The 11,366-nt window shown below is 37.3% G+C and overlaps 1 protein-coding gene across 1 annotated transcript; it reads left to right on the top strand.

Moving 5' to 3' along the window:
- Positions 1-3,995: 3,995 nt before the first annotated feature.
- Positions 3,996-8,737, top strand: LOC120634921. The gene is made up of 3 exons (XM_039905811.1): positions 3,996-4,132; positions 5,228-5,413; positions 8,071-8,737. The coding sequence occupies exons 1-3, from the start codon at positions 4,063-4,065 to the stop codon at positions 8,574-8,576; spliced, it is 762 nt and encodes a 253-aa protein (XP_039761745.1). The 5' UTR covers positions 3,996-4,062; the 3' UTR covers positions 8,577-8,737.
- Positions 8,738-11,366: the final 2,629 nt, after the last annotated feature.

Here is an 11,366-nt window from a genome sequence, read left to right as displayed (position 1 = left end):
ATTTACTTATACATTTTTAAATGAAACTACAAAAATAAAATGGATTTGAATATACTATTATTACATTGTAATTATTTGCTAATCATAATCACATTAATTTTTAATTTATTTATTTCTAATCTATTCTATATGCACACTGCAAATGAAATTGTACTATGAAATGCAAGAAATAAAAGGCTTTTTATTTATTATTTATTTTATAGGTCAAATAAAGGTACAATATACTAAATGATAACTACTAAAAATATGCAATCTATCTAAATACTAACAAAATTCTACATACTACTAAAAAAATTAAAAAAAAAGGCAAAAATTAGGCAGAAGTCCTTGAAACGGCGCGTATTGTGAGGAGGTTCCTAACTCTGGAGCCCTGACCACCGGTTGCTTGGGCATTCAAAAGCCCCGCAAGCGGAGGTTGAAAGTTTTTTTTTTATAAATTTTTAATAGTGTTTTTTAATTTATTTTTAAGCATTGTTAATAATTAAAAAAAAAAAAAAAAGAAAAATAATAAATGATGGAAAATTAAAATTATAAAATTTGAAGATATTATATTATGTACAAAATACATAACAGTAATATAATAAATATTTCTACTTATATATTATACTAGCTTTTGCCCGCGGCTTCGCTCACGTTAAGTTTTATTTTCGATTTGTTAAATTTACTACGAAGGGTTAAAAAATACATGGTCATACCAATTTTTATGACAATCGGTTGAACGGGTCGGAAGTCTATACTTGACAGCGCCGCCTGGTGGGGAGTTACATCAATGGACATAGCATGTTCGTTTTCTCCGTGGAAAAATACATGGTCATACCAATTTTTATGACAATCGGTTGAACGGGGCGGAAGTCGATACTTGACAGCGCCGCCTGGTGGGGAGTTACATCAATGGACATAGCATGTTCGTTTTCTCCGTGGAAAAATACATGGTCATACCAATTTTTATGACAATCGGTTGAACGGGGCGGAAGTCGATACTTGACAGCGCCACCTGGTGGGGAGTTACATCAATGGGCATAGCATATAAACCTTCTCCGTGAAAAAATACATAAGCATACCAATTTTCATAATGATCGGTCAAATAGTTTCTGAGTTTATCGATGACATATATACAAACATCCTCTTTTATATATATAGATATATAAATTTGCCGTAAGGTGACCCCTCTTCTTCCCGCGGGTGTTGTACGAGTTGACTAAGGGAATATAACGGAGAGCGGGAAACAGCGTCCTCTGTGCTAGTACTACCATCTACTGCGATCACCATTCCGCCTGCCCAGCGTGGTGATTATGGGTAGTTCCTCACGTTGGGAGAGGCCTATAGTACAGCAATTGACTGTAATAGGCTGTTGATGATGATGATGATATATATAAATATATATATATTTATTGAGTTCCAAAGGTGCGTAGCGGAGAAACATTTCTGGTAGAATATAGTATTATATGAAGGGACATCAAGAGGATTTTAAATGCAAGACCGCAAGGGTCTCGTAGACGGAAGATATATGTGTATACTCACACAAATAACCGGGAGAAGCAGAACTATAAAGGATGTTGTAAAGATGGACAGTGACAATACACACTAAGTTGGGTTTAGGCAGCAGTCCACTACGATTGGCTTACTCCAAACGTCTTTGAGAACATTACTCCGAACTCAACCATGCAGGTTTCCTCACGATGTTTTCTTCCACCTTTGAAGCAAATGATATTTTGATGTGTGCCGCTAAGGAATTTTGCGTTTCGTTACAAGGTCGCGTAGAAACCGACTAGGGATGGGTTTAGTATAACTGCCATATCCCTAACAGGTTAGCCCGCTTTCCAATTAGACTGTATCACCATTTACAACCAGGTGAGATCGCAGTCAGGGCTACCTTAATTTGGAATAAAAAAACACAATATGGTTTGATACATTGGCATCATCTCATATCAGAGAGACAGCATCAAGACAGGGAGTTGCAGCTGAGTATGCTGAAAACTGGTTAATGCGTCAGAATACCTCCTTTAATCAGAGTTACAAATTTATTTCGTTTGACTTAGGACCCTGTGACCTAAAGAATCTATCATCACTTACCACCAGGTGAGATTGCAGTCAAGGGCTAAATTGCTGTGTAATTAAAAAAAAACTTGTGGGCTCTTTTTAGACCAGGGTGCGTTTCGAACCAACCTAGCTTTAGTTTTGAGGTAACATGTTTGACGTTTGAACGCTTCATAAGTGCCTGTGATAAGATCTACGTGAATTTGAATTTGAATTTTGAATAATTGCGAATACCTAATGGCGCATCTACATGAAACGTATCTTTATGATAATCTATGATTATTTCGCTCCAAAGCTCGGATGCGTCGAGTCATGCAATTTTCACTATACATTTGCTAAAGCGCGTAGCACGCACAATCTAGACTCTAATATTATCACAATAGAGTTAATTTTGCGACGTCTGAGGCTTGTTTGCAGAACGTATTTCAGTACATGTATGGAATGCAAAGGCTTTGACGCACGCCTGTGTCATATGCCGTGTTCAGACCCATCAGTATTTGGTTTGGAAGTTATTTTGTAGTGCTCTGTGTAACGATGTTGGGTTTTGAAGGGTATTTTCGAGGGATTTATCAAAACTAATCCAGATAAAGTCCAGTGGAGTACTATCGCCATGTTTTTTTTGGCGGTAAGCAGCGTTTCCGGTGTATTTACAGGCACATGTGACATTGCCAAGGTTGCTTGGAAGCATCCGGCTCCGCTTTCATCTCTCACAAGATAGAAAAATGAATGTTAAAATGTAAAATGTAAATTTTTGATGTTGGAAAAGAGCAACTGCTGAGTTTCTTGTCGGCTTCTTCTCGGTAGAATCTGCCTTCCGAACCGGTGGTAGAGTCACTACAAACAGACAGACTTGACGTTTCAAAAGTGCTTATATTAGGCCTACTTGAAATAAATTAATTATGATTTTTTTTTTTTTAAATGAGGAAGCGGTGACCGATTGCCAGAGAGTCGCAGGTTCAAATCCTGTCGGTTCCAAAAATTTTTATATGCATTTTCAATTTATAATTCCTCCGAGTGTAGGTAAAAACGTTAATAAAAATTATAAAAAATCAATTGTATTAGGTATTCTCGATTGTTTATGGTCGAAAGTTTAAATACCGAAATTTGAATTAAATTCGTTCCCGATGTCGCCAAGCCCTGGGGCTCTTCTCACGGCGAGCTGTCGCGCTCGCTCCACTCCCACATTGACACCGTAGCGACCCCTCAGGTGTTTATCGGCCAGTGTCCATCCGAAAAAAAAAATTTGTTCACTCCGCTGCAAAATTTGGTCGTTTACTCTACTTCCTGTAATTTTTGAAGACCTGCTGGTTTAAATAACCAGCAGCTATTGAGCCTTATCATCACCATCGTATTAACCTATTTCCGGCCCACTACAGAGCCCGTGCTCTCCCCTCCCACAATGAGAAGGGGTTAAGGCCGTAGTCTACGCTGGCCCAGTGCGGATTGGTGGACTCCACACACCTTTCAGAACATTATGTAGAACTCTTATATTTTAATTACTTAAATACAGTATATAAATCGCACCGTCCGTAGCGCAAAGACACATCAGTCAAATTTTATTTTGGATCAGAAAAAATATTTATAACAATATTCCAGTACAAAAAACGCTAGGTAACCGGGCGCAAACAGTCCCCGAAATTATTTCAGAACAAAACTACACTAACTAAACTAAACACTACCTTAAATATAACACAATACAGTTTAAATTCATCAAAACCTGAGTCATTCAAGAAAGCGGAGCACGACTTCCCGATACTTGTACGACAGTGACATACCGTGTATATGCGAAAGAGATAGACACACAGTCCGTCTCGCTCTTATGCATGGGAAAAGACAGGGGGCCGTTTTCACTCGCCGGTTTTATGCGACGTTGCCGTTCTTACCGGACGCGGTCCGGACCGGTAAGAATGATCAGTATTCTTGTTACACCCGGGAGGGACGTACGCATTTTTTAATAACAATTTCTAAGTACATTTCCATGTTTGTATTGTCTAATAAGTTTAGTGACGTGTCCAATTTTATAATATGACAGACAGCCCCATTTTCAATGTGTCACAAAACGCGAAAGACGATAGGGATTCTGATGATATCGCAAGTATGTTTGTTTGTTATAACTAATATCATGATAATTTTGCTGTGTACGAGTTATTTATAGATTCGAACGCTCATACCGTACGATCTCCGTTACGTAATGTTGTGCGCGACGCGTGAGGTCGTGTGTTCGGTTTCGGACTGAGGACAATTTATAAAATATAATTTTAATTGTCTTAATATTATTATTTGTTAAATTAGATCTTAGAAAACTTATCTACTTATGTTATAAAGAGTATTTATTTTTTATCCATTAGTCATCAAAACTACTGGATCGATATAAACTATTTTTTGTTATCAAGAAGTAATATGAGCTATAATTTATTTACAAAAAAATTAGAGAGCCTTAAGAAAATTTTAATAATGTAACTCAAAATTGCAAATTTTGTCCTATAAAATCCATTATTTATCGGGCGCTGGGAATACATTATTTTATGATACATAAAAATTAGGTAGGTACTTTACTTTTGCCCGCGCCTTTGTCAGCCTTTTTTCGGTGTTTTTAATATCCCTCTGGAACTGTCGGAATTCCTGGGATTTAATTATCCTAAGTCAATATCCAGGATGCAAGCCACATCTGCTCCAAAAATTTCATTATGATCGTTTCAACGGTTGAATTGGACAAAGATAACAAATAAACATACACATATATAATATTAGCAGGTAGGCGATAGCCTAGTTGTTAAAGCTTCGGCGGTTCTTCTTTCGGAGTTATGTGCGTTTCTAATTAGATAAATTAAAATATCACTTGCTTTAATAGTCAAGGAAAACATGGTGAGGTAACCTGCCTGCCTGAAAGCTTCTTATGGTGTTCTCAATGTGGTGGAGTCTAGCAATCCGCAATTGGCCAGCGTGGTGAAGTACGGCCTAAACCTTTCTCATCCTGAGAAGAGACCCGAGGCCTATATTACGCTGATAATCAGTGGCGTGCATTGGGTTCCTTACCAGGGTATGTATACTGCAGGAAAATTGAATATAACAGCTAAAATTCTCCTCCTATTACGGGTTATATATCAATTTTAGGGTATGCAGTGCTTTTGTGCATACATGGAGTGCACGCCACTGCTGATAATGATGATGATGATAAAATTGTTTCCAGATTCCTTCAAACTAACGATATCGACAGTGCAAATGATCCAGAGCGTCCACAGCAAAGATTGCCTGTGGAACAAATACGACCTCTCCTACAAAGACAAGAATGCGAGAGACAGAGCCTGGGCGGAGGTTTATAGAGAGGTGTATCCTACATACGATACGCTTAAGGAGAAAATGAGGGCAAGAGTTGGTGTGTATTTTAAAATCCTTAACCATATTATAAATCGGAATGTTTGTTTATCCTTCCCTTCCCCTAACAAAGTATACATTTTTGACATATTTGCGTGCATGTAAGGCACGCCCGCTCACACCCAAAGACTCACACACACAAGCACACAACCACACGCAAACGCCCGCACAGACACACACACGCATGTGCACACACACGAACGCACACACACAAACGCACACACATGCAGTAGTATACCTTTTTCTTGAAATTTGGCACAAAAGGATTCGCGTTTATATATCGATATATTGCTGTAAAGTTTTATCGAATTCCATGCGGTATTTTATGCTTGAAAAAGTAACAAACATTCATCCATCCATACAAGCTCTAAATTCAAATATTCTTTATTCACGTAGACCTATCACAGGCAATTATAAAGCGTTCATACAAATATGTTTACATAATTGTTACGCGCCCTGGTCTAAGAAGAGCCCACAACAAACTTATATGGGTATTTTTTTTGCTATTATAATCTCACAGTCAATTAATATTTAGCTTCGAAGTGACAGCAATTCACACCCAAGCTTTTATATCGTTTAAGAAATCCTTAATATTATAATAGGAAGTAGTTAAAGCATTTGTGAAAGTACTTATGCTTGTGGTATAAAAAAAAAAATATTAGATTTAAATGTATTTCAAAATAAGTTAAGAATTTGGTTAATGAGTGCGGCATATTATAATATATTAATATTATATATTAATGAAATTTTATTGTGACAGTTATTTATTAGTGTCTAGACTTTAAAATTCATATAAGACAATAATCATACGCAAAATAAACTCGGAGTATATAAGAAAATTGCATCCTAGAAAATGGCAAACTGTTCCCATGTACAACACCAAAAAAATTTACACAGTTAATTAAAGCAATAAAAACTTAAACAATCAAAATAAAAAATATAAGCCATATATAATAATAGCAATAAAAATATAAGCTATTCTATTCTATTTGTTATATTAGTAGGATAAGATTTTATTTTATTTTTATTTTATTTATTAGAGACAACAGACAGTCTTGCACAAAAATAACGAAAAAGACAGCTACATTGTCTACGAATTACTAAACTTATATAAAAAATAGGGCTACACAAAAATTTTAAAAAGATATTTAAGTTATTAAAAAAAAATCCTGTGCAATTTATTCACTCACGGCGGAAGTGTAACTTCTGAAAAGTAGCCTACAAGAGATTGAGGTGGATGTAGAGTATCACAACTATTAGGATAAATGTAAGTGTTATTATTTAGTTTCCATGGTAACTAGAATAGTTAAAAATAATTATAATGTTTTCTATCTCACTCTGACCTATACATTTATGTTTTTGTATCTGTATCTAGATATTATTCGGTTTCCTTGGTAACTCAAATAGGAAAAAAAACAGATAAAATAGTAAGTATATTTCTGTCTCATTCTTTGCCGGCTTTATATTACACATTTTTGTATTTGTGTCTCTTACCTGTCATTTTTTTCGTTGCATCCGGTTTGATATCACAACGATTCTAAAGAAGTTTCACTTCAAAAATAATAAATAATTCTAAACTTATTCGTCAAACTACTGCTTAATACGATAGGATAGGATGTTAAAGGGTCGTTTTAACCAGGTCACTGACAAGCACGCATCTAATGAGGATGGGTGTAACGCACTGTGCGATCAGTCCACTGCATCAGCAGATGCGTTAATTGCTCAATGGGCAATTACTGCGGAGGTGGGTGACTCAGGAACGCTGGCTGCGTGATGCTCAATGGATTATCATTATATCTTGACCGTATTAGTTAGAGCAAGGTTTTAGCATTCGACTAGGTTCCTTTTATTTTTGTAAATATTGACGGCCTAAAATATGGGCAGCGACTCTGCTTTCTGAGTCCAATGCTTCGGATTCGATTTTCACAACTGTATAAAGTTTGTGTGATGAACCTAAACGTTTTGAAGTTATACTTCTTTTGGCGCGTTAGGGAAAATGATGAGAGTAAATTTTTACGATGCGCGCACACCAACTCGAAAAACCGACATCCTGAAGTTAGCTATAAGGTTTGACAATGTACACAGTTTTTTGTGATATTTAAATAAACTTTATTTAACTGATATTGCGTTATAATAAAACTTCTTATTTTTCTACAAATGTAGAATAAGGCGAAAGATGAAATTTTTGAAAAGGTATTAAATTTTTATCTCGCTACGCCAAAGGAGTATAAATTCTAACGCGTGTAAGTACACAAACGTTTTTTTCTGTGGCTGGGTGTTTATCTTTATATTATAAGTATTTATGGATATTATTCATAAAAATATTCATCAGTCATTTTAGTATCCATAACAAAAGCTACGCTTTCTTTGGGGCTAGATGGCTTCTTTAATAGTTTTAAGTGACAATGTGAGATGGTGATAACAAATAAAAAATAACCGGCTAAGTTTGTTGTGGGCTTCTTCTTAGACCAGGGCGCGTTTGGAACACTCGTAGCTTTAGTTTTAAATTGACGAATTTAGTTATCGCAATCAACTCACTTCTATGTCAAATTTTACGTGTAATTTACGCATCAAAAGTGCCATTTGAATAAAGGAATATTTGACTTTGACTAACAATAAACTGATGAGTTATATACAAACAATAGGTGTTCTTTTCAGGCCAGCAGATATCAAAGAAGTGGTTCAACTGCCGAGACGCGTACGTGAAGTCAATGAAAGACGTTCAGCGGGGCAAACGTCCTTACATATACACCAACTTCCTACGCTTTCTGGACCCAGTGTTGAATGAAAAGAATATAGAAAACCAAACGGTGTTTCTAGATGAACAGTCGTTCGAGGACCAAAACGAAACCTGGTTACCTCCCTCATTTGTTGATATGGAGGAAGCGCCGAGCAAAAAACCCAAACTAGACGCAACTGCCAAAGATTACTTAGAGATAACCGAATCTGATAATGACAATCTCGTTTCGATTCTCGCTAGATTAGTTAACAGAGAGGATGACGAGGATAGGGCATTCTTCACATCCATAGTGCCTTCAGTCAAATCCCTAACAGAGAATGCAAAGTTGGAATTCAAAATACAAGTGATGAAACTGTTGAAGGAAATCAAAATGAAGGATAAATCTGGGGCGTTTATTAAACTGCGTGATTCGGATTCGGATTGAATCAAGCTGGGATAAATCCCAACAATCCAAGCCATAAAAAAGTTGCTTCCTGTGACTCAATTGATGCAGTCTGATCTTCTAGGGGAGACTACTGCGTTTGAAACCAGTGTTGGAATTCTGGGAACCTAATACCCCTCATGGGTTTGTAATAACACCGGTAACCAAGCCGTTCAGACCGGAACACAGCATTGCAACAATAATAAAAATAATAATAAAAACAGCAGTGCATTGCTCTACTGGGATCGAACGATTATAACTGACAGGTATATTACAGCTAATAGACCTGATAAAGTGCTAGTCGATCGATCAGTGCGCCGTGCAATAATTGTTGTCATTACTATTCCACATGACGATAATCTGGTGAAAGTTGAAAAGGAAAAAGTATCTAAATACTTGGACCTTACTCACGAGATTACCGCCATGTGGAATGTTGAGTCGACCGTTATTCGTCGATCGTCGTTTCAGTCAATGGTCTTCTCGCGAGCAAGCTTCGACCAACATCTTAAGAAGCTTTCGCTTGGTTGTTGGATCAAGGGTCGGAAACAGAAGGCAGTAGTCGTTGAAACGGCGCGTATTGTGAGGAGGTTCCTCACTCTGGAGCCCTGACCGCCGGTTGCTTGGGCTGAATGCCCAAGCAACCACAAATGCAAAAGCCCCGCAAGCGGAGGGTGTTTTTTTTTTCTTATAAATTTTTAATAGTGTTTTTTTAATTTTTGTAAGCATTGTTAAGAATAAAAAAAAAAAATAAAAATCAATAAATTATAGAATAATAAAAAATATAATAATCATTTAATTCAGACGTTTCCATCAATAGATTGTTAGTATATTAGTAACAATTTTTCCTTAACCCCTAAGTTAGTATTGATTAGTTTAAATAATAAAAATAAATAAAATCAATAAAAAATTAACAACATTACACTCGCCCGATTGCACACAGTGGCACAGTATAGGGCAGTCGAATCTGGCAGTAGGTAAATACCTTAAGAATGCCGTTGTCGCTGGTACGTAAACGCTGTAGGAGAGAGGCTGCTTTGTCACGCATTATGGCAAAAAAGTCATTTGTTGCTGCGTCTGCGCACATTATAGAGGCGGCAGCCTCAACAGCATTTAAAGGCGTTGTTATATTAAACACGCAGGGCATTGTAAGCCCGGCGCTATAAGTCATCCACAGTCCACCGGTATAGAAGGACTGACAGAACATCCCTACTAATATTATAAATGTCAATGTAAGTTTGTTTGTTACGCTTTCACGCAAAAACTACTTAACCGATCCTCATGAAACTTTGTACACATATTCCTGGAAGTGTTAGAAGTAATATAGGATTCTTTTTATCCCGACATTAAGCTCGGTTTCTTTGGGAGGGGATGAAAGTGTTTAACTATTTTACACCATTACTCCGACAAATTATAACCGATTTAAATAATTATTTTTGTACCATAGAGGTTATAATATGTGTTCAATTTTGCCCAAACTATGGTTGGAGATAGAGGACAGAACTCCTCAGCGGACAGCAGCAAACCCCTCATTTACGGCTTAGCGATACTGAATACTTTATTTTTTTTAGATCTACAACTAAATTGAATGTCACATCAAAAAACAAAATCAAACGCAGACGAAGTCGCGGGCAACAGCTAGTATTAAATAAAGTACTCTTCACGTCTGCTGTGCAACAATGCTGCTTGATGGCTGAAATAAGCGTTGTGGTACTTCTTCCACGGAGGAGCTCTGTCACAGACAGCTCGACTGCTACAAAACTTTTTTATGTTATGACGTTGACAAAGCTACCTAGCATGTGAACAATTGATAAACAAAATGGCAGATGTATTGAATGTCAAGGCGACTGCAGTTTAACATTAAACAAAATTTAATAGTTTGTAACAAAAACTAGTTTCACGTAGTAAATTCCATGAGTAAGAGTCGCACATTATTCAAGTATTTTAAATATCTCATTACTTGAGTATTTGTAAATGTCACCAACTGTTTATGGTGACTTCCCTGGCGCAACGGTGAGCGCTGTGAATTTCAGTAGGCGATCCCGTGTTCGATTCCCGGCAGTGTCGATTAGGGAATTTAATTTTTTTTAGGTCTGGTCAGGTGGGAGGCTTTGGCCGTGGCAAGTTACCACCCTACCGATAAAGACGTGCCGCTAAGCGATTTAGTGTTCCGGTGCAATGTCGCACAGAAACCTATTAGATGTATGACTACCCTCTCCCTAACAGGTTAGCCCGCTACCATCATAGACTGCATCTCACGTACGACAAGGTGCAATCGAGGGCTAACTTGTAATGGAGTTAAAAAAAAACCTTTAACTTGTTTTTTCAGAGTACACTTGTATTTGTGCGAACATGTGCTGAACATGTGTGGTATGCATAAATATAAATAATTACTTAAACGGCGAAGCGGTGATAACCCATCGGTTAGTAATCCGGCTTTAGTTTCGGGGGGCCGAGTTCGGAACCCAACACGAACCTCTAACATTTCTAAGTTATGTGCGTTTTAAGTAATTAAAATATCACTTGCTTCGACGCTGAAGGAAAACATTGTGAGGAATCCTGCGTGCCTGAGAGGTCTTGATAATGTTCTCAAAGGTATGTGGAGTCCACCAATCCGCACTGGGCCAGCGTGGTGGACTACGGCCTTAACCCCTTCTCATTGTGGGAGGAGACCCGTGCCCTGTAGTGGTCCGGTAATGGATTCATATAATGCTGATGATGATGTATATCTCTATATATAAAAGAGAAAGTGTGTGGGTATGTTCCGTATAGGCTCCGAAACGGCTGGACCGATTT

This window comes from Pararge aegeria, chromosome 25 (assembly GCF_905163445.1).
Source record: "Pararge aegeria chromosome 25, ilParAegt1.1, whole genome shotgun sequence".
Classification (NCBI taxonomy): Eukaryota; Metazoa; Arthropoda; class Insecta; order Lepidoptera; family Nymphalidae; genus Pararge; species Pararge aegeria.
Note: the sequence above shows the minus strand (reverse complement) of the source record. Positions and strands in the feature narration are given on the sequence as shown.